Consider the following 24,948-nt stretch of genomic DNA (forward strand, 5'->3'; position numbering starts at 1 on the left):
TGCGTGCAATTCTGGTCTCCTTCGTATCGGAAAGATGTTGTGAAACTTGAAAGGGTTTAGAAAAGATTTACAAGGCTGTTGCCAGGGTTGAAGGATCTGAGCTACAGGGAGAGGCTGAACAGGCTGGGGCTGTTTTCTCTGGAGCGTCGGAGGCTGAGGGGTGACCTTATAGAGGTTTACGAAATTATGAGGGGCATGGATAGGATAAATAGACAAAGTCTTTTCCCTGGGGTTGGGGAGTCGAGAACTAGAGGGCATTGGTTTAGGGTGAGAGGGGAAAGAAATAAGAGAGACCTAAGGGGCAACTATTTCACACAGCGGGCGGTCCGTGTATGGAATGAGCTGCCAGAGGATGTGGTGGAGGCTGGTACAATTGCAACATTTAAGAGGCATTTAGATGGGTATATGAATAGGAAGGGTTTAGAGGGATATGGGCCGGGTGCTGGCAGATGGGACTAGATTGGGTTAGGATATCTGGACGGCATGGATAGGTTGGACCGAAGGGTCTGTTTCCCTGCTGTACATCTTTATGACTCTATGATTCTATGATAGCCATTGCAGCCGTGGGGAAAGGTTTCTGTCTATCTATGCCTCTCATCATCTTGTACAAGTCTATCAAGTCACCTGTCATCCTTCGCCTCAATGAGAAAAGCCCTAGCTCCCTCAACCTTTCTTCAAAAGTCATGCCCTCCAGTCCAGGCAGCATCCTGGTAAATTTCCTCTGCACCCTCTCAAAAGCTTCCACATTTTTTCCTTTAATGAGGCAACAAGAATTGAACACAATATTCCAAGTGTGGTCTAACCAGGGCATGATAGAGCTGCAGCTTAACCTTGCGGCTCTTAAACTCAGTCCCCTTGAGTTAATGAAACCTAACACACAATACTCATTCTTAACAACCCTATCAACTTGGGCAGCAACTTTGAGGGATCTATGGAGATGGATCCCAAGATCCCGCTGTTCCTCCACACTACCAAGAATCCTGCCTTGAACCCTGTGTTCTGTACTCGATGGGCTGAATGGCATATTTCAGCTCCTATATCTTATGGAGACCAAACAGACCCATATCCTGTTGTTCCCTTATAATCACCATTAAACTGTTGCTACCCTTGTGTCACTTCTGTCTTCCATGTATTGTATAGTTTTACAGTTCAGATGGGTTGTGTCATTGCTAATTCATTCTGAAAAGGGTCCTTCAACAAAGACATGTTAAGAATCCACTGAAGCAATGAACCTAATCTGCCTGGAAACAGTTGCCAGGAATTTACTGGAAAACACTCTGTAAAGCCTCATTCATAAGATTACACTAAGTATGGAGAGACCAGAGAAGCTAAATTTGTACATCTTAGAACAGAGAATAATTAGTACCACTCACTCACACACTGTTATTCCAGAATTCTTTAAATCTCTGCCTTTCAAGTGCACATCTGATTTTCTTTCGAAAACTCCATTTGAAAGTGCTTTCAGGCAGCACTTAGCACATCACAACGACTCAATCAGTTTAAAATCAAAATCTCCTCACCTCCCATCTTGTTCTTTTGTAATTTTTATAATTAAAATGCTGGTATCTCTCGTTCATCGGAATGTATGAAGACTGTTCTTTTGGAAGATGGATTTGCTTGTATAAAACTTAATTGCTACGTTATTTTTTTTGGTACCAGCAATTTTTGCAGAGAGTGAAAAGGTTATGTTCTGAGGTGGAATTGTTTGCTGGGCCCCACTGATTTGAGGTTAGACAAAAAACTCTAACCCGACTTTGTTCCAAACTTGGCAGAGGCATTTTTGCCTCAGTAACAGTCTGCCAGCCAACGTGTACATAACTTGAAGCGCGGTTCCAGGTTAATGATGGGTTTTGGAGAACAGAGGCCAAAAGGAATTAATCCCTCTTAGAAAATGACCTATGAAAGGATTCAGAGATACAATTACCCACCCAACCTATCCCCCTCTGCCCCCAACTCCCTATCCATTTACAGAATTGTATAGCGCAGCAGGGGGACATTCAGTTCATCACAACAATTCTAGCTCCTTGAAAGATCTATCCAATTAGTCCCATTTCTCTGTTCTTTTCCCACATGCAGTCCTGGAAATGTTTCCTTCTCAAATGTATATCTCTCATAAGATGTAGCAGCAGAAGTGGGCCATTCAGCCTGTCACGTCTGCCCCAGTATTCAATCAGACCATGGCTGATTTGCTAAACAAATCGGGAGGCCTAGTGGCACTTTTGATAGACTGTTTATCCAGACCCAGGTAATGTTCTGGGGACCTGGGTCCAAATCCCGAATGCTGCAGGTGGTAGAATTTGAATTCAAGAGTCTCATGACCATGAATTCATTGTTAGGGAATAACCTATGTGGTTCTCTAATGTCCTTTAGGGAAGGAAACTGCCATGCTTACCTGGTCGGGCCTACATGTGACTCCAGACCCACTGCCCTTTGGTATAGGTCTGCCTAGCCAGCAATACCCTCATCCTGTGAATGAATAAGAAAAAAGAATCATCAGTTCCACTTTCCTGCCTTTTCCATAGCCCATTGATACCCTTACAGACTTAATGACAATAGCAGTTGGAACCAGGTGGATCCTATTGACGATGAGGTCATTGATTGGGGTTGTTAACCTGGACCAATCAGGAAGCCTTGGCTGATTAACTATAAACAGGGGATTTAGAATCTCCTCAGTTCAGGGACTGACTGAGCTGGTTGCTTGCAGCCAGTGTGTACTGTGCACAAGTAAATAAAGGATGACAGGATACTAGCATCTGTGCAGTTATTACAATAACCCAACCTCAACGGCCCTCTGTTGTAAAGAATTCCACAGATTCATTCCCCTCTGAGAGAAGAAATTCCTTCCCATCTCTGTCTTAACAGGCAACTTGTTGCCCTAAGATGATGCTGTCTGGTTGTAGACTTTGCCTCGAGGGGAAATAACCTTTCAACATCCACCCCGTCACATCCTGAGAGTCATAGAGATGTACAGCACAGAAACAGACCCTTCAGTCCAACTAGTCCATGCTGAACAGATATCCCAACCCAATCTAGTCCCACCTGCCAGCACCCAGCCCATTTCCGTCCAAACGCTTCCTATTCAAATACCCATCCAGATGCCTTTTAAATGTTGCAATTGTACCAGCCTCCACCACTTCCTCTGGCAGCTCATTCCATACACGTAGCATCCTCTGCATGAAAAGGTTGCCCCTTAGGTCTCTTTTGTATTTTTCCCCCTCACCCTAAATCTATGCCCTCTAGTTCTGGACTCCCCCACCCCAGGGAAGACACTTTGTCTATTTATCCTATCCATGCCCCTCATAATTTTGTAAACCTCTGTAAGGTCCTCCTCATCCTCCAACACTCCAGGGAAAACCTCCTCAGCCTGTTCAGCCTCTCCCTGTAGCTCAGATCCTCCAACTCTGGCAACATCCTTGTAAATCTTTTCTGAACACTTTCAAGTTTCACAACATCCTTTCTATAGTAAGGAGACCAGAATTGCATGCAGTATTCCAAAAGTGGTCTAACCAATGTCCTGTACAGCCGCAACATGACCTCCCAACTCCTGTACTCAATACTCTGACCAATAAAGGAAAGCATACCAAACGCCTTCTTCACTATCCTATATACCTGCTACCTTAAAGAATCTGTATGTTTCAACCAGTTCAGTCTTCCTCCATGTGCATTCCCCTGTCAGGTGAAGAAGTTGACCAAACCTGTACATGTGATAGCCTCACACCACCCTGCTCCTTACACTTAAACAGAGCCTCCCCAGAACATCTCCCAAGACCCCCAACAACCCCAATTTGATAAACAAGACATGGCTACCATTTAGGAATTCTTTCCTCCTTCCCTTGACCAAAGGGTCACTCAACCTGAAACATGAACTCTGATTCCTCTCCGCATATGCTGCTGTACCTGCTGAGCTTTTCCAGCAACTTCTGTTTATGTGACTTTCAGCTTCCCTGTTTTCAACTCACCAAACCATCACCCAAATTAACCTTCCCTTTTCCAGGACTCCTGAGAATCTTTGTATAGGGTTGCCTCATATTTGGTTGAACTCCATAAGATGATATGCTCCAATTCTCTGAAAGTTATCATTGAATTTACATCCGCAGCCTTTTCAGGATTGGGTAACATAAATATAGATGATGGGAAAAAGGGAGGACTGCTGATGCTGGAGATCAGAGTCGAGAGTGTGGTGCTGGAAAAGCACAGCAGGTCAAGCAGCATCCGAGGAGCAAGAGAATTGACATTTCGGGCATGAGCACTTCAAGATGATGACCTAGTGGTGTCATCACTTGAGTATTAATCTAAAGACCCAACCGATGTTCTGGATGTGTGGGTTCAAATCCTACTGTGGAATTTTATTTCAATAAAAATATGAATTAGGAGTCTCATGAAGCCGTTGCTGATTGTTGGGTGAGAAACCTGTTTGGTTCATTAATGTCATTTTAAGAGTAAAACTGCCATCCTTACCAGGTCTGGGCTACAAGTGACTCCAGACGCACAGCAGTGCAGTTGACTTTTAATTGACCTCAGTGAGTTTTGAGAAGATTTGTAGCTCAGGTTGAGGTTCTGGTTTACTCGCTGAGCTGGAAGGTTCATTTTCAGGTGTTTCATCACCATACTAGGTAACATCTTCGGTGAGCCTCTGGACGAAGCACTGCTTGTGTTTCCTGCTTTCTATTTATATGTTTGGGTTTCCTTGGGCTGGTAATGCCATTTCCTGTGGTGACATCATTTCCTGTGGTGATGTCATTTCATGTTCTCTCTCTCAGGGGGTGGTAAATGGGATCCAAGTGTTTGTTGTTAGAGTTCTGGTTGGAATGCCATGCTTCTAGGAATTCTCATGCGTGTCTCTGTTTGGCTTATTCTAAGATGGATGTGTTGCCCCAGTCGAAGTGGTGTTCTTTCCCATCTGTATGTGAGGACACTAGTGAGAGAGGGTCATGTCGTTTTGTGGCTAGTTGATGTTCATGTATCCTGGTGGCTAGTTTTCTGCCTGTTTGTCCAATGTAGTGCTTGTTACAGTTCTTGCACAGCATTTTGTAAATGACATTAGAGTCATAGAGATGTACAGCACGGAAACAGACCCTTCGGTCCAACCTATCTATGCCGACCAGATATCCCAACCCAATCTAGTCCCACCTGCCAGCACTCAGCCCATATCCCTCCAAACCCTTCCTATTCATATACCCATCTAAATGCCTCTTAAATGTTGCAATTGTACCAGCCTGCACCACATCCTCTGGCAGCTCATTCCATACACATACCACCCTCTGCGTGAAAACGTTGCCCCTTAGGTCTCTTTTATATCTTTCCCTTCTCACTGTAAACCTATGCCCTCTAGTTCTGGACTCCCCCACCCCAGGGAAAAGACTTTGTCTATTTATCCTATCCATGCCCCTCATAATTTTGTAAACCTCTATAAAGTCACCCCTCAGCCTCCGACGCTCCAGGGAAAACAGCTCCAGCCTGTTCAGCCTCTCCCTGTAGCTCAGATCCTCCAACCCTGGCAACATCCTTGTAAATCTTTTCTGAACCCTTTCAAGTTTCACAACATCTTTCCGATAGTAAGGAGACCAGAATTGCATGCAATATTCCAACAGTGGCCTAACCAATGTCCTGTACAGCCGCAACATGACCTCCCAACTCCTGTACTCAATACTCTGACCAATAAAGGAAAGCATACCAAACACCTTCTTCACTATCCTATCTACCTGCGACTCCACTTTCAAGGAGCTATGAACCTGCACTCCAAGGTTCAGCAACATTCCCTCGGACCTTACCATTAATTGCATAAGTCCTGCTAAGATTTGCTTTCCCAAAATGCAGCACCTCACATTTATCTGAATTAAACTCCATCTGCCAGTTCTCAGCCCATTGCCCATCTGGTCCAGATCCTGTTGTAATCTGAGGTAACCCTCTTCACTGTCCACTACACCTCCAATTTTGGTGTCATCTGCAAACTTACTAACTGTACCTCTTATGCTCACATCCAAATCATTTATGTAAATGACAAAATGTAGAGGGCCCAGCACCGGTCCTTGTGGCATAAAGGGTCTGTATAGGGTCTTTCAAGTTCATTAGCAGCTGTTTTAGTGTGTTAGTGGGTTTGTGGGTTACCATGATGCCGAGGGGTCCGAGTAGTCTGTCAGTCATGTCCGAGATGTCTTTGATGTAGGGAAGTGTGGCTAGGGTTTCTGGACGTGTTTTGTCTGCTTGTTTGGGTTTGTTGCTGAGAAATCAGTGGACTGTGTTCATTGGGTACCCATTCTTTTTGAATACACTGTCTCGGTGATTTGCCTCTGCCCTGCGTAGTTCCTCTGTGCTGCAGTGTGTGGTGACTTGTTGAAATAATGTTCTGATGCAGCTTCGTATGTTACCTAGTATGGTGACGAAATGTCTGAAAATGAGCCTTCCAGCTCAGCGAGCAAGCCTACATCTAATTGCCCTCTTGACATTTTGAATACTGGCTTAGCCAGTGATGCCTACAATCTGCGAATGATTTGAAAAAGAAATTGTAGAAAAATAATTCCTTCCTACCTCTCACTCTGACATAGACACTTCCACCATGTTGGTAGTGGATGCAATTTTGAAATAATCCTTCCTCTCCGGCTGGCCTCCGTACCTTGCGACATGAACCTGACTTCCTGTCAGCTCTTGGTTAACCCCAGTCTCCAGAGCCATCCAGATATCCCTGCAGAATTGGTGTGAATCTCACCGAATAACACCCTGAAAGAATTTATTTCCAATTTAGTTTGAACACTTATTTTTCATAAAAATATTGAAGGTGGTGGGAGGTCAGTTTTAAAGACTGATTTTGATGGAAACATCAAATATTCTAAAAAGGGTTTTGTCAGGGCGGATGTGGACAGGGTTATGCCTGACACGGCGTAATCCAGAATTTGGGGTCACTGTTTCAAAATAAGTTGGAAGAGTTTGGAGGGATATGGCTGGGTGCTGGCAGGTGGGACTAGATTGGTTGGGCTATCTGGTTGGCATGGACAAGTTAGACCGAAGGGTCTGTTTCTGTGCTGTACATCTCCATGACTCTATGATTCTATGACTAAGTTAAAGCAGAGATAAGGACTTTTGTGGCAGTGACCCTACCTCTAAGCCCAGGAGGTTTAAGTTCAAGGAAAAAGTGAGGTCTGCAGGTGCTGGCGATCAGAGTTGAAAAGTGTGGTGCTGGAGAAACACAGCAGGTCAGGCAGTATCCGAGGAGCAGGAAAATCAGCATTTCAGGCATAAGTCCTTCCTGATGAAGAGCTTATGCCTGAAACGCCCACTCTCCTGCTCCTCAGTTGCTGCCTGACCTACTGTGCTTTTCCAGCACCACACTGTTCGATTCAAGTCTAAGTTCAAGTCCAACCTGCTCCAGAGGTGTGTAATAACATATCTGAACAAGTTGATACGGAAAGTATCTTTAAACAGACATAAAGTGAATGTTTTTCCATCAGAGGGTCATGTGTGATGGAAACAGAGCTTTTGAATATTTTTAAAGAAGTGTTGGATATTTGGATAGATTCTTGTTAAGTGAGGGGTGTGAAAGGTTGTCTAAGAGAGGAGTTAATGTGGATTTGTGTTTGCAGTCAGATCAGCCATGAACTTATTGAATGATGGATCGATGGGCTGAATGGCCTCATTTGTGATTTTTCACATGACGTCCCCTGGGATATGACCAACAAAGTGCGTCTGCTGTAGCCTGACCTGGGAGCTGGGTGTAAGGGACAGAGAAGCACTCCTTAATGTTATGGCACTAATATTTATCACTCTAACCAACTTCACCAAAAACAGATTCATATAAAACAAAGGATTGCAGATGCTGGAAATCCAAAGCAAGACAATAAAGAATTGCTGGAGAAACTCAGCAAGTCTGGCAGCATCTGTGGAGAGAGAGAGAGAGAGAGAGAGAGAGAGAGAAACAGAGTTGGTGTTTCAAGTTCAGTGACCCTTCTTCAGAACTGGTCTTTTTGCACCAAAATGGGTAGCCTGGTCATTATCATGTTACCGTTTGTGGGAGCTTCCTGTGCCTGATGTGGTTGCTGTATTTCCTCTGTGACGAGAGTGATCTCCCTTTAATGATTTTGGAACATTTTGGGATGAACGGGGGCTGAGAAAGGCGCTACAGAAATGAATGGGTATCAAGTAGGCTCGTACATTCCTGAGGTGACAATGCTTTTGTTTTAATTTATTGAAAGAATGCAGCCTTCCTGGTCTCCCATTCCCTAATTGCCCTTGAGGAGGCAGTAGTGAGCTACCTTCTTGAACCACTGCACTCCATTGGAACTCTTGAACTTCGTACTGGAAGTGCTGTATTAAATTTACAAATCTTTCTTCCTGAGTGTTGCTTGATTGAAGTAATTAGACACAACGTGAAGTGTTTTGTGAATGTTTATTTTAGGATCATGCTGAACCGTTGCATAGGCACATGTTAATTTTTCCAGTATCTTCACATTCAGTGGTTGTGAGGGACCGGCTGGGAGGGAGCTGGAGGTGTAGCGATAGCAGATTATTGATCCACAGACCAATCTGGTTACCTTGGAGTCTGAAGGATCACCCAGGTGGCCTCTGCTGCCTCCCTCCGAGACTACCCGCCCAAACAAGAGTGAACTGTGTACCCTCCTGGTCTGTAACACCTCACTGAGGGTTAGTTGGAGCACCCCATTCATTTGTACCTTTCCTATAAGCCGTTGTCTTTGCTTCCACCCCCCCCCCCCCCCGCCCCCAACCTTGCACAGTTGGCCACGGGCAGAGTGAAGGCAGGCGCATGTATGTGTCCAGTTTCAGAGACTACATCCGGGACTCCCTGCAGCACTTCGACATGATGACGAACCGTTTCCCGAACCTAAAGGTCTTCATTTTTGCACACGCCATGGTGAGTGAACAGAATAACAAACAATTCAGACTCAGCAATCAGAAGCACAAATTCAACATGTGGGGTGGAGTCCCAGAGACCTACAGCACACGGAAAGGCCCTTCGGCCCATTCAGTCCGTGCTGGTCAAAAATTGTGATGTGGAGGTGCCGGTGTTGGACTGGGATGGACAAAGTCAGAAGTCACACGATGCTAGGTTATAATCCAACAGGTTTATTTTCACTTCACCTGATGAAGGAGCAGTGCTTCAAAAGCTTGTGATTTCAAGTGAACCTGTTGGACTATAACCTGGTGTCATGGGACCTCTGACCTGGTCAGAAATAACCACCGAGCGACACTAATTTCATTTCCCAGCACTTGGCCCATAGACTTGGCATTTTAAGTGCACATCTAAATCCTCCTTCAAGGTGATGAAGGTCTCTGCCTGAACCACCATTCCAATGCCCCTTACCCTTATTCCTCGATCCCTGCTCATTCATCCCTCCATCAGGGAAGGTGACGGTATTATTGCTGGGCTTGTTAATCTGCAGACCCAGGTAATGTCCTGGGTACCTGGGTTCAAATCCCGCCACGGCAAATGGTAGAATTTGAACTTAGTAAAATCTCGAACTAAGAGTCTAATGATGTCCTTTAGGGAAGGAAATCTACCATCCTTACCTGGTCTGGCCTACATGTGACTCGAAACACACAGCAAATGGTTGATTCTTCGCCACCCTCTGGGCAGTCAATGCTGGCTCAGCCAGTGTCGCCCACATCCTGTGAATGAATAACAAAAGGGAAAAGTTCCCTCCTATCTCTACCCAGAAGGGATATGCCCGAAATGTTGACTTCTCCACTGTCTGGCTTGCTGCGTTCTTCCAGCCTCCTGTGTAACTACCTTTACATCTCAGTTTAGTCCTGCATAAGTCTCCTCTGCTCCAAGGGAAACAAGCCCAGTCTGTCCAATCTCTCTTCATAACTGAAACCATCCAGCCCAGGCAACATCCTGGATGAGGAGCACAGCAGGCCAGACAGCATCTGAAGAGCAGGAGAGTCAATGTTTTGGGCATTAGCCTTTCACCCCCTCCCTGATGAAGGGCTCATGCCCGAAACGTCGATTCTCCTGCTTCTCGGATGCTGCCTGACCTGATGTGCTTTTCCAGTGCCACACTCTCGATTTTGATCTCCAGCATCTGCAGTCCTCACTTTCTCCCAACAGCATGCGGAGCAAAGGTCGAGGGATGATGGCGGGAGAAGAGTCGGATGGGGGGAGAGGGGTATTGGTTGGTATGAATTGGTGTTCACTGAGTATTGGAGCTGTAAATGGGAATGGAAGTAAGTAAAGAGATATAGGTTAACATTAAGGGTTCACGTGACATTGGAGCAAGATTGTGCTGTGTAAAGGTGTAAGGATCTGAAAGGGTTAATCATGAAAAGTACTTAATGCACTGCCCACTGTGACCATACCATATGTGTTCATGAGAAAAACTGCTTAGGACTTCAGGAGAGCAAGTCATGCCTGAACCTGATCAAACTCTCTGGAGCGCATTTCAGGTCAACGTAACCCGTAACTAGTCACTAACTTGTCATAAACACTTTCGTGTTGAGCACAAGAGCTGGTTTTAGGCTGTACTGCCCATTGATACATATGACATTGCCAAAGTTGGTGGTGCTGAAACCCATCCTCAGTATTAACTCTTTCAGACTCTTAAACCCTTGTACAACAGACTGCGAATGTGGATGGGGCATGGGGAGTGAGTGCAACGGGAGGGAGTGTGGCAGGCGCATGGGAGTTGAGGGGTGCACTCTGTTCTTACACTTTAATCTTTTCATTTCACAGCTGTGACAAAGTGCCATCGTACTGAGGCGAGCCTTACCCACAGACTGCCTCCATGTCTACCTAACAGGCCCTGTGCCCGCTTACAGGAGTTCACCATCTCAATACCCAACATGGGGAGGTCCCAGGGCTCATGCTGAGATTAAATAGTGTTCTTGTGTCTGTTGATGAATCCACTATTTAAAAAAAATTCTCATTGACAAAAACTCATTTACTACCTTTAGCTTCCTCTAATCTCATTAAAAAAAACAGGCACTTCGTTTTTATTCTTGCAGAGGATGAGGGCATTGCTGTCTAGGCCAGCATTTATTACCCATCCCTAATTGCCCCAGAGGGCAGTTAAGAGTCAACCACATTGCTGTGGGTCTGGAGTCACATGTAGGCCAGACTAGGTAAGGATGGCATTTCCTTCCCTAAAGGACATTAGTGAACCAGATGGATTTTCTTAACAATCACTCATCATCATTAGACTCTTAATTCCAGATATTTATTGAATTCAAATTCCACCATCTGCCATGGCAGGATTTGAACCTGGGTTTACAGAATGTTATCTGGGTCTCTGGATTAATAATCCAGCAATCATACCACTAGGCCATTGCCTCTCCTGATTTGTATTCATCGTCTCATTTCAAAGACTTTATAAGCAACTTAATAAAGCTGTGAACTGACAGACATTTTACTGTGAAAATGAAAGGTTGTGAAATCACTGTAATCCGATAACACTAACCCTCAGGCTGATGTCAACAAATGGAACAAAACAGCAAGGACTACCTTTTAACACAGCAGACATTTTTTACATGACATGGTATTTATATTCCTTGACAACTTCCTGATAATCCAAGTGAGCTAATCCACTTTTTATACAATTTCCTGTCTACTTCCAACACACCCAACGGACATTGGACCTCTCATGAAGGACATTGAATTCCCACTCCACTCCAGCCTGGTGAAAATCCAATCAGATTGGAGGAAGCTCTCCATGAGAAGCTAAGAATTGTCTCAATGTATTTTTTTTGGTGTTTTTAAAAATTGTGAACTGAGAAAGAGCCGTTTTAAACTCAATGTGTTTGAAAGGGAGCTGCAGTTTTGAAAAACAAGTAAGATGATGTCTATAGCAAGTATATCGTAAACAACAGCTTGGACAGAGAGTAGATAATAAAATCCCTATAGTGTGGAAATAGGCTATTAGGCCCAACAAGTCCACACCGACCCTCCATAGAGTAACCCACCCAGACCTACATTTCCCAGTCTAATGCACCTCACCTACACATCCCTGGACATTATGGGTAATTTAGCATGGCCAATTCATCTAACCTGCACATCTTTGGACCATGGGAGGAAACTAGAGCACCCGAGGCTGGAATCAAATCTGGGACCCTGGTGCTGTGAGGCAGCAGTGCTGACCACTGAGCCACCCAATAGTAATTGAAGGTTGAACCACAGAAGTTAAGAAGACCAAGTAGTTAATTGGTCTGTGGGTTAGTAAGTAAAATAAGGTCACTATAGTCTTGCCAGGCCATAGTGCTGCTCTCTCATTCGAGAGAGAGATGACTAGTGGAGGTTTAACCTGAGGGTCACCACACCTCCAGGTGAGGGGAAAGATTGAGAAGGAGAGTCCTTCACAGTAACTTTTGGTTCAATTCTGGTCTATCTGAAGGATGTTGTGAAACTTGAAAGAGTTCAGAAAAGATCTATAAGGATGTTGCCAGGGTTGGAGGGTTTGAGCTATAGGGAGAGGCTGAATAGGCTGGGGCTGTTTTCCCTGGACCATCGGAGGCTGAGGGGTGACCTTATAGAGGCTTATAAAATCATGAGGGGCATGGATAGGGTGAAGAATCAAGGTCTTTTCCCAGGAGAACTAGAGTCCAAAACTGGAGGGCATAGGTTTAAGGTGAGAGGGAAAAGATTTAAAAGGGACCCAAGGGGCAGTTTTTTCACATAGAGGGTGGTGTATGTATGGAATGAGCTGCCAGAGGAAGTGGTGGAGGCTGGTATAATTACATCATTTGAAAGCCATCTGGATGGGTATATGTATAGGAAGAGTTTAAAGAGATATGGGTCACATGCTGGCATATGAGACTAGATTAATTTAGGATATCTGGTTAGCATGGGCGAGTTGGACTGAAGGGTCTGTTTCTATCCTGTACATCTCTATGACTCTATAACAGCAGCTGGCATGGGAATTGTTGACATCATTCTGTATCACAAATCAGCCATTCAGGCAACTGAGCTAACCAATCACCAACTAGCAACCAGTTATTGATGAGAGAGACCTGACAACAACTGTGTGATTGTTCTCAGGTGACTGAGCAGTTTGGAGCCTGGAACAAATTACAGAGAGAGGGAGAGAGAAAGAGAGAGTGAGAAGGACACAGATGTGTTCAGTTCTTCCCCAGCACGGGAGCAGTCTCTCTGTTCTCTGCAGTCAAAACCCACTGTAAAACTAAAGAACACCACTCAGAGAATTTTTATGAGTGAACTGGTCACCTTTTATGCCTTACCAACCTGTGACAGCATCTGGAGAAAGGTGACTGAAGTCTGTTGCTGGCCAGCAGATGAGTCATAAGGATCATCTCAACAACAGAACCTGGGAACAATGATTACTGAACATCCTTTCCAGTTCCTCCCCTCTGCCCATAACCTGTTTTACTCTCTGTTTGTCTGTGTAAGCGGACGTTTACAAGGGGATTACTAGTTATTATAGTAATTAGAAATGGGGAGGTGATGGGCTAGTGGTATAATCACTAGAATATTAATCCAGAAACTCAGCTAAAGAGGACCTGGGTTCAAATCCCACCTTGGCAGATGGTGGAATTTGAATTCAATTGAACAAAAAAGCATGAAACCATTGTTAGAAAAACCCATCTGGCTCACTAATGTCCTTCAGGCAAGGAAATCTATCATCCTCACCTTATCTGACCTACATCTGATTCCAGACCCACACCGAAGTGGCTGGTTCTCAACTACTTTCTGAAATGGCGTGGCAAGCCACTCAGTTGTATGAAATTCTTACAAGGGCTCAACAAAGTAATGAAACCGGACAGACCGTCTGGCATAGACCTAAGCACCTGAATACGTAGACTGCAGTGGTTCAAGAAGGCAACTCACCCCCACCTTCTGAAGGGCAACTAGGGACGGGCAATAAATGCTGACCCAGCCAGTGAAGCCCACACCCCATGAGTGAATGACAAAAAGGCACTTATAAGCCAACAGTTTGTAACTGTTTACCTGTAGAAGCTAAATTACTTGTCACCATTCTTGTTCAACTTTCTTTCAACCTGGGTCTAACAGTTGAGGAATGTTGAGTTAATGTAGAAATCTTTATCTTTTGTGACGTCTCTGTGAATGAGGGGGCATGACTTCCAGGGTGATACTGCACTGAGTCATAACAAATTGAGACATACAAGATAATCAGAGGGTTAGATAGAGTGGACAGTGAGAGCCTTTTTCCTCAGATGGTGATGGCTAGCATGAGGGGACATAGCTTTAAATTGAGGGGTGATAGATATAGGACAGATGTCAGAGGTAGTTTCTTTACTCAGAGAGTAGTAGGGAGGTGGAATGGCCTGCCTGCAACAGTTATAGGCTCACTAACTTTAAGGGCTTTTCATGGTCATTGGGTAAACATATTGATGAAAATGGAATTGTGTCGATTAGATGGGCTTCAGATTGGTTCCACAGGTCGCTGCAACATCGAGGGCTGAAGGACCTGTACTGCACTGTAACGTTCTATGTTCTATGTAAACCACCTTCATGAAACACTGGCTGGGTCAGCATATATTGTCCGTCCCTAGTTGTCCTCCAGAAAGTGGAGATGAGCTGCCTTGTTGAACTGCTGCAGTCCACGTGTTTCAGTCGATGCCATGCAGTCTGTCCTATTTCATTACTTTGTTGAGCCCTTGTAAGAATTTTATCCAACTGAGTGGTTTGCCACGCCATTTCAAAGGATAGTTCTTTCCATGTAACAGGAATGTCCAAAGTTCAACTGGAATCCCAAACCCTTCCGCAACCACCGACAGAAATGGTGGGTGCTGGGCTCAGGGGCAGCACCTCTGGCTTCAGTCCCCCCAGCATTATTTTGGCTAGGCTGGGAAAACAGTGGGAATATTCCGGCACGATTGTCTAAACCAGAGCATCTCCAACATGCAAGAGAGGACTCAACAGCCATTAATGGAGAAATCTGCACACTGTATTACCAACACCAAAATGATCATTCAGTCTGAAAGAATGTCAACCCATGGCAATATCAACCAGTTGTGTTCAGTGCAGCACAGTCCCTCTGACCCACCCTGACACCCAAACCCCAATATCCAATACTGCGCCCTCACACACCTATCAATCAAATTGTATCTGATAATGCTCCTGCCAGGTTTAATTAGACCAAGCTGTTTTGGGACAGTTTGCTACATTTACCATAACAACACTCAAGAAGCTTGACACCATCCAGGGCAAAGCAGCATATCTGATTGGCATCACACCCAGAAACATCCACTCCCTCCACCACTGACGCTCAGTAGCAGCAGCGTGTTACTATCTATAAGATGCCCTGCAGAAATTCACTAAAGATCCTCCAACAGCACCTTCCAAACCCATCTAGAAGGACAAGGGCAGCAGATACATGGGAACACCACCACCTCTTACAATTGCTCCTCCGATCCACTCATCATCCTGGCTTGGAAATGTATCGCCGTTCCTTCAGGGTCAAGATCCTTCCCAACATTTATTGTGAGTGGCCCTACACCTGAAAGAACTACAACAGCTCAAGAAGGCAGCCCGTCACCAGGGCAATTAAGGCAATAAATGTTGGCTCAGCCAGTGACATAAAAACAAGGCAATAAAGGTGCTAAGTAAATGCATGTTGTTGCTATGGTGAGAGGGTAACTGGGCAGGGTGTGAAAATGGCTCCTGATGCTCTCTTGCCCCTTTTTCACAGCCAATAAGGTGAATAAACCCCGTTCGCCCCCCCCCAACCGTCTTGGTGAAGGTTGCCCCAGTATAGGCTAGGAACCAGAGCCGGGCACATTCACAGTTGTGTGGACTCCGACTGCATTGGGAAGCACCTGCACTGAGTGAGCTGCTGTGGTAACTTTGCCAAATGGAGTTGTTGTTGTAATTCTGCCTCCTCTTGCATTTCAGGGCGGGACCATCGCAATCTCTGTCGCAAACGAGAGGCAGAAGCACATCGCTGGGGTGATTTTTATCGCGCCGCTGGTTATATTGAACCCTGAGTCAGCAACACCAGCAAGGGTAACAGAAAAATATGGAAGGAATCCCATCCTATCACCACCTCCCCCCTTCCCACCACTGTCCACCCCTCCCCCTCAAAACTCTTTACACCAACTTCTAACTGTTATGTTGTTGAATGGCAGAGCAGGCCTGTTGGGGCTGAATGGCCTACTTCAGCTCTTACATCTTACAGTCAATCCCCATTTCCAAGGAAAGTCTGGATTATTGGTGGGATTCAATCCAGGAGGATCCGGTCTCGAAGAGCATGTAGGAATCAGATGGAATGGGTGTGAATTCCTCTCTTTTCCCCCAGGGGTCAGTCCAGTCAATGGTAATTTAATTCAAGCTGTAGCCAAGTGCCCGGGTGGCACGGTGGCTCAGTGGTTAGCACTGTTGCCTCACAGCACCAGGGTCCCAGGTTCAATTCCAGCCTTGGGTGACTGTCTGTGTGGAGTTTGCACGTTCCTCCGGGTGCTCTGGTTTCCTCCCACAGTCCAAAGATGTGCAGGTTAGGTGGATTGGCTGTGCTAAAATGCCCATAGTGTTTAGCGGTGTGGAGGTTAGGAGCATCACTCAGGGGTAAATGTAGGGGAATGGGTCTGGGTGGGTTACTCTTTGAAGGGTGGGTGTGGACTGGTTGGGCCATAGGGCCTATTTCCACACTGTAGGGATTCTAAGTGTCTGGGACCAAAGCAGAGCTCTCTGAGAGCAAGCTACTACAAAGGCCACTGCTTGGTTATTAAAGAGGCCCATCGGGAAAGCAAGGAATCAATTTTTCTTTTTACCTTAACCCCTGCCCGAAATCTCGATGAAGCCCAGATAAGGCTTTGTGTCCTTTTCAGTCCATTCAGAGACCATCCCAGGTCATCCCGGAGACTCAGTGGTTAACATTACTACCTCACAGCACCAGGGATCTGGGTTCTGGGTTCAATTCCAGCCTCAGGCACCTGTCTGTGTGGAGTTCACACACTCTCCCCGTGCCTGTGTGGGTCTCCTCTGGGTGATCTGTCTTCCTCCCACAATGTAAAGATGTGCAGGTCAGGTGAATTGGTGATGCTAAATTACCCATAGTGTTAGGTGCATTAGTTAGAGGGAAATGGGTTTGGGTGGGTTGCTGTGGACTTGATGGGCCAAATGGCCTGTTTCCACACTGTAGGGAATCCCCCCCAGCCTGGCCAAGGATGTCTGCACCTTGAAAATACAAATTGCAACTTTCAGACTGTCACCGTGTGATTTGAACTCTCGCTGTCTGAATTATGGATCTCCATTCTTGGATTCGCTAGCCTGTCCATTTGAATTATTTCATGTGGGAATTTAATGATTAATTAATTTGGTAAGTCTTACAAGCAGTGTTATGGGGAGGTGATGGCCTAGTGGTCCTATGCCGATTTTTGGGAAAAACCCAACTGGATCCCTAATGTCCTTCAGGGAAGGAAACTGCCATCCTTACCTGGTGTGGCCTACGTGTGACTCCAGACCCACAGCAATGTGGTTGACTCTTAACTGCCGTCTGGGCAATTTGGGATGGGCAATAAATGCTGGCCTAGCCAGTGACACCCACCTCCCATGAATGAATAAAAAAAAAGTGGCTCTCATGAGTGAGCAATAATGCCTTCCATCTGTTAGTTAGGGCCATGGCCTTCATTAATAATCACAAAGAGTCAAATAAATTAGAGCCAGGGTCATGTTTGAGGGAGAAATGTGGGTCAGCGTGCTGGGAGGAAATTCTTCTTCCAATTGGCATGAGAGATTGTAAACATCCAGAGAGTGGGCCTTGTCTTAGTCTTAGAGCTACCTGCCCTCACTCCTGACTCTCCACCCAGAGTTCGGAATTCAGACCTCTCTCTGCAATCGTGAGCTGCTGATGTCATTGCCTTGGCGACTTGCCCGGTTACAACATTAATTTCACCCAGTGCACCCCCGCCACCAACCCCAACTCCACAAATGGAATGAGGCCAGAGGTTTCCCCTCCCTGGAGGTGGCAAGAAACGGAACTCACCAGCAAGTAGTTCCTCCTTTTCTCACCGTCTCACCCATCAGGTTCTGGGCGAAAGGATCTGTGGACCACCAGTTGATGCCTTTCATTGGTCGATTATGGTTCATTTTGGGCCTGGACTTGCCACCCTTCCGATTTCCTAACTTCCCAGCAGGTGAGAAAGGTGGTTGTCATGGGAAACAAAGCTGAGCTGAGGTGGAGATGGGAGACTTCAGTTGCCCCAATCTGAGGTAATTAGAAACATACCTGGGAGATCCAGAGGGTGACATATCTGCTCTTATATCTGATACAACCCCCTGACCCCCGTTCCTGTAATGCTCAGCTCATAAAAAAAAGGAAAACCAAACTTATCTTTTCTGGATTCCCTGAGGAGGGAGGGGGAATGGGGGCCGGGGGTGTAGGGCTTGATCTGCCACCTTTAGGACTGAGAAGCTGCCAATCTCTGATTAGTCTCTCATCCCAGTGTCGAGGCCTGTGATAGGCTGAGAAACCCATCTCCCCACCATCTCTTAGAGAGCTGATTGGTGCGTGATGAACCGGGTCATCTCTCTAGTAGGGGTTGTGATTTCATCACCTTTACCCCCCTCAAACACACACACACTTTTAATACAAATGGGCAAAAGGGTTCTTTCCCTACCTCTGAGCCATGAAACCTAGGTCCTACCTGAACAGATAGTGTAAAAACAGGGAAAGTTGGTTCCTTTGGAGGGTGAAATCCAGCCCTTCGCGCCCTGAACTTTCTAACTTTAAATACGTGAAGCTGCAGCAATTGGATCAATGTGTCTGTGTGGACTTTGTCAATTGCCGTTGAAGCTTTGCCCTTTCCCCTTCTCTATAGAAAAGCAAGTCCACTTCTGTTAGCACTGAGGCCAAGTATAGATTGTCCCTCCCAACCCACATCCTTCAGCTTGGGATATTGCCCAACCAGAGAATTTGCCAAATACAGGACAGGTATATCACTGCACAAACACTGTAAACGCAAAGGCTTTACCTCCACCTCCTCTACAGCTGTAACACTACGTTCTGCATTTGGTTCTATTACTCCTGGTGTACTTATGTAATGGTTTGGAGGTGCCAGTGTTGGACTGGGGTGGACAAAGTTAAAAATCACACAACACCAGGTTATAGTCCAACAGGTTTTAGCGAGTTTTGAGGACGTCTGAAAATGAACCTTCCAGCTCCATGAGCAAACTTACATCCGGAATCCGACAGGTTTATTTGGAAGCTTTAGCTTTTGGAGCGCTGCTCCTTCATCAGGTGGTTGTGTGGATGAAGGAGCGGCGTTCCAAACACCAGTGCTTCCAAACAAACCTGTTGGACTATAACCTGGTGTTGTGTGATTTTTAACTTTGTACTTATGTAAGGTATGACTTGTTTTGTTAGTTTGCAAAAAAATACTTTTCACTGTATCTCGGTACATGTGACAATAATAAATCAAATCAAAATAAGAAAAAAATCAATCCCATGCTTAATGATGAACGAGTTCTAATTGAGCACCAAATACAGACGTTAGAGTGTCCAAACTAGATAAAAAGGCATATGGTTAAAGATCAATGCAGAGCCACTACAGGGATAAGCAGAAGTTCTGTAGGTACTGGACCCAGAGAGGGTTACTGGAGCGGGGAATTACAATCCATACTGAGAGACCTGAAAATCTAAAATAAAAACAGGCAGACAAGTCAAGGGCAGTTTCCAGTTCAGAGTGAGAGCAGGATGCTGGGTAATTCCAACATGTTCTCCTTTTCTTTCACCTTAAGTTAATTTGTCCTTGAAGGAAAGTCAAAGGCCACTCAGGCTGACCTCTCATACACAATATAAATTCCTGTTTGGAACGGAATAAGACCCATGGTCTTTGCAGCTTTCCAATCTGCCCTGGTTTCTCACCACATCAGCCCGCGCCCCCCACCCCCCCCACCCCACCTGCCCCCACTCACCCTTACAACTGTAAAGGTGAGGGGTGACTTGGTTGAAACATAAAATACTGAATAGTCTTAACAAGGCGGCCATGTTTCCTGTTGGTGGGTGAGTCCAGCTGAAGGGAGCGTTGTTTAAGAATTCGGAGGGTTCTGCAACTTTGCAACTCCATGCCTCAGGAGATGGTGATGATGGTGGGTTATTGAAGGCAAAGGTCAACAGGTCAAAGGCTGTCAGGGAATGATGGGAGCGTTGAATTTGAAACACAGACAGATCATCCATGATCTGAACAGTGGAGCAGACTAGAGAGGCTGAATGGTCCACTTTTGCTCCTACTTTATATCCCTTTATGTGACCTTACATCTCAAACAAGTATCTGCAATATAATGTGGAATTAATTGCCGCAGAGTGCAGTGGAGGCCGGGACGCTAAATGTCTTTAAGGCAGAGATTGATAAATTCTTGATGTCACAAGGAATTAAGGGCTACGGGGAGAATGCAGGTAAGTGGAGTTGAAATGCCCATCAGCCATGATTGAATGGTGGAGTGGACTCGATGGGCCGAATGGCATTACTTCCACTCCTATGTCTTATGGTCTTATGGTCTAACTTGTCCCTTCTCTGAGTTTGCTTTCCCTGAGACTCCTCAGTTCCCAAAAGCAAATTTGTTTCAGGAATTGGCTATGGAATCTTGGATCAATCCATGAGCTTTCATTCCAGTGGGTAGAGAATCCCATGGGTGTCAGTGGTGCTTATACAATAAATCCTCACCATGTGGTAAACTGAAGTGATGGCCACCACTGCTGTTGTGTTGCATGAGATACTGTGGGAGCAGAAAACTACTTGCCTTACAAGAAAAGGCTTTTATCTCAAAAAAAATGTAATTTATTGCCCTGTAACAATTAGGTAGAAGTTACCTTGGTATGTTAGAGGCTGCGGCTGAGACTGTGAGGTGACCAAGATAATAGATCTATCTTCTTTGAGCTCCTTTACCTAGCCAAGTCCTTATGGTGTAATCATCTTGGGTGGACTCATCAGCATTAACCCCTTTCAGGTGAGAAAGGATAGATTGGAGAAGTTGAGACTGACCTCTTTGGAGAGAAGAAGCTGAGAGGAGATTGGACAGAGGGTTTGAAGATCATGAGCGGGTTGGACAGAGTAGATAGGGAGAAACTGTTCTTACTCGTAAAAGGAACAAAAATGGAAGGGTGTAGATTTAAAGTGATCAGCAAAAGAAGCAAGGGTGTTGGAAGGAAGAACGTTTTCACCCAGCAAGTAATTAGAGAGAAGAAGGTTGAGAGGGGACTTAATAGAGACATATAAGATAATCAGAGGGTTAGATAGGGTGGACTGGGAAAGCCTTTTTCCAAAAATGGTAGTTTCTTTACTCAGAGAGGAGTAAGGGTATGGAATGCTTTGCCTGCAATGGTATTAGATTCGCCAACTTTAAGTACATTTAAGTCATCATTGGACAAGCATATGGATGTACATGGTATAGTGTAGGTTAGATGGGTTTCAGATTGGTATGACAGGTCGGTGCAACATGGAGGGCCGAAGGGCCTGTACTGCGCTGTAATATTCTATGTTCTATGTTCAAGTAGTTAGGGTCTGGGCCATAAGACCATAAGACTTAGGAGCAGATATTAGGCCATTTGGCCCATCGAAACTTCTCCGCCATACAATCATGGCTGGTATGTTTCTCAAATCTCTTCTCCTGCTTTCTCCCCATAACCCTTAATCCAGTTGATGATCAAAAACATGTCTATTTCCATCTTAAATATACTCAATGATTGGCCTCCACAGCCTTCTGTGGCAGTGAATTCCATCGATTCCCCACTCTCGGGCTGAATAGATTTCTCTTCATCTCTGTTCTAAAGGGTCTTCCCTTTACTCTCAGGCTGTGCCATTAGGTCCAATCTCTCCTGCTAATGGAAGCATCTTCCCAAAGTCCACTCTACCCAGGCCTTTCAGTATTTTGTAAGTTTCAGTTAGATTCCCTCCTCATCCTTCTAAACTCCATCGAGTATAGACCCAGAGTCCTCAAATATTCCTCATATGTTAAGCCTTTCAATCCTGGGACCATTCTCGTGAACCTTCTCTGGACCCGCTCAAGAGCCAGTGCATCCTTCCTGAGGTATGGGGCCCAAAAGTGGAATACTCTGCCTGGAAATGTGGGGGAGGCAGTTTCAATTGAGACGTTCAAAAGGGGCTTTTATTGCTTAATTTGATAGAAAAGGTGTGTAGGTTATGGGGAGGTAATAGAACCAGTGCAGGAACAATGGGCCAACTGGACTGCTTCTGTGCCGTAGCAATTCCGTGATTCTGAAAATAGCCTTCACACCAGAGTATCGAATCTCTCACCGTAGTTGCTGCAATGTGCAGTAAGGTAAAAACAATGCTCTTCCAGCACCACTGATCCGCAATGTGCAGTAGTCCCTCCTATAACTGGGTAAAGCTGTGGATCCAAACAAAGCTGTGGGTTGACTTGGGCTTGTTTTCTTGTCTCTGTTGCAGATGTTTTTTGCCAAAGTGCTGTATCACTTGACGCCGAATCTAACCTTGGGATACGTGGACCCTCGTTGGCTCTCAAGATCACAAAAAGAGGTGGGATTGCAGTGACTTATTTCTTTTCTCGCAGTTGAATGAAGAATTTAACGGATTTTATGTGAAGATTGTGGTGAGTTCACTAACGCTCCAGTCGCACAAAGCACTTGACCTTCTCATTCCCTTACTCCATCGGTCTATTAAGCAGAGGTGCAATTTCTTCCAAAATTAATGCTTTGGGTTGAAGTAACACTTTGATTGAGCAAAACCTGCCAAGTTACTTCTAAAGTGAATTTGGAAATAGCAGTAGGCCATTCAGCTTTCGCCACCATTTATATTGGCTGTCACAAATGTTGAGAGGTGGTGTCCTGGCAGTGCGACTGAGTTAGTAACCCAGAAGGCTCAGGCTAATGCTAGAGACAGAATGATTCCTATCTCATAAGAGTCATAAATTGAAAGGTAGTCGTAGTGTTAGTGACCATGAAGCTATCACCATATTTCATAAAAACCCATTTAGGTTCACTAATGCGCTTTAGGAAGGGAAATCTTCCATCCTTATACAGCCTGGCCTACATGTTACTCCTGGCCCACAGCATTGTGGGTGACGCTTGACCAACCCCTGAAATGAACTAGGCGGAGGTAGGTACTGCAGATGCTGGAGATTAGAGTCAAGATTAGAGTGGTGCTGGAAAAGCACAGCAGGTCAGGCAGCATCTGAGGAGCATTGAAGCTCATTCCTGATGAAGGGCTTTTGCGCAAAACGTCAATTTTCCTGCTGCTCGGATGCTACCTGACCTGCTGTGCTTTTCCAGCACCACTCTAATCTCAACCCCTGAAATGGCCCAGGAAGTTCAGGACACATAGGGCTGAGCAACAATTGATGGAGCTATTAGTAATGAAAGAGTCCTGACCTTTTTAATTTCAGTCTCCTTGTCTTGATTCCAAATTGTCTAACTTCACAAACTTAATCATCGTAATTGATTCTCTAGCTTAGGTACATTGGTATTCATTAGCAGGGAGACAGGACACCTTCTTGCGGATCATTTCAGAGAACATCTCTGGGACACCCGCACTCACCAACCCCACCGCCCCATGGCTGAACACTTCAACTTCCCCGCCCTAAGGACATGCAGGTCCTGGGCCTCCTCCACCGCCAAACTGTTACCACCCGATGCCTGGAGGAGGAACGCCTCATATTCCACCTTGGGACCCTGCAACCACACGGGATAAATGTGGATTTCAACAGCTTCTTCATTTCCCCTCCACACCACATTATCCCAGTCCCAAGCCTCCAACTCGGCATACCTCTCCAGACCCGTCCATCCCTCTGACCTATCACCTTCTCCCTCACCTTCATCCACCTATCACTTTCTGAGCTATCTTCCCCAAACCCCACCCCACTCCCATTTATCTCTCAGCCCCGACCCACAAGCCTCATTCCTGATGAAGGGCGTGAAACGTCGACTCTTCTGCTCCTTGGATGCTGCCTGACCTGCTGTGCTTTTCCAGCACCGCACTCTTGACAGCATATTTTCACAGTCTCGGCAAAGATTTTCCACCGTTATTCTGCTTGTCTTTTATCTTAAGTTGAATACTTCATTTTGTGGGCACTTCTGCTGGAGTTTTTGTCAAAACATTGTCCAGTTTAACAGAGAATTATTTTCAATTGCTTAAAATCTGCCCTAAAGAGACAGGCTGTTCGGCTCAAATGGCCCCCATGTAATGAAAGGTATGTGGTTTATACACATCAATATCGTCTTCAGAGTTTGTATTTTAAAATAGTGCCATATACGGTAACTTTTCTAAAAATAGTTAAGTCAGACAGTTCTTCCAAAACAGTGACTAATCCAGTATGTGTTAGACAGCAGGGACGTTTGGGAGAGTTTATAGAAACATTCAGCATTGTGGTTTATGAATGATAGATTAAACATTGAAGGCTTATTTTGTTTCAGGACAATCAAGGCTTGACTTTAGTTTTGCAAACATGACCATAAGACTATAAAATATAGGAGCACATTTAAGCCATTCGGCCCATCAAGACTGTTCCGTCACTTGATCACGGCTGATATGTTTCTCAACCCCATTCACCTGACTTCTCCCCTTTACACTTGATCCCCTCACTAATCAGAAACCTATCTATCTCTGTCTTAAATACACTCAATGACTTGGCCTCCACAGCCCTCTGCAGCAATGAGTTCTATGGAATCACCCTACTCTGGCTGAGGAAATTCCTCCTTATCTCAATTCTAAAGGGCCACCCCTTCATTCTGAGACTGTACCCTCAGCTCCTAGTCTCTCCTACTGGTGGAAACATCTTCTCCACGTCCACTCTATCCAGACCTCTCAGTATTCTATAAGTTTCAATCAGATCCCCCCTCATCCTTCTAAACTCTATCAAGTACAGACCCTGAGTCCTCAGCTATAGGAGTATCGTTGTAAACCTCCTCAGGGCTCTCTCCGTTGTCAGCACATTCTTCCTTAGAAATGGGGACCAAAACTGCTCCCAATATTCCGAATGCAATCTGACCACAGCCTTATACAGCCTCTGCTCTTGTATTCTAGCCCTCTTGAAATGAATATCAACATTGCTCT

At 45.3% G+C, this 24,948-nt stretch overlaps 1 protein-coding gene across 1 annotated transcript in view; it reads left to right on the top strand.

Moving 5' to 3' along the window:
- LOC122558808 (monoglyceride lipase-like) overlaps positions 1-24,948 on the top strand; it is a 66,524-nt gene that overhangs the window by 22,530 nt on the left and 19,046 nt on the right. Inside the window, exons 3-5 of the mRNA XM_043707590.1 lie at positions 8,727-8,863; positions 15,815-15,925; positions 22,327-22,416. Of these exons, the coding sequence (XP_043563525.1) occupies positions 8,727-8,863; positions 15,815-15,925; positions 22,327-22,416 (338 nt within the window). The remainder of the gene's footprint in view (positions 1-8,726; positions 8,864-15,814; positions 15,926-22,326; positions 22,417-24,948) is intronic.

Source organism: Chiloscyllium plagiosum, chromosome 18, assembly GCF_004010195.1.
Source record: "Chiloscyllium plagiosum isolate BGI_BamShark_2017 chromosome 18, ASM401019v2, whole genome shotgun sequence".
Lineage (NCBI taxonomy): Eukaryota > Metazoa > Chordata > Chondrichthyes > Orectolobiformes > Hemiscylliidae > Chiloscyllium > Chiloscyllium plagiosum.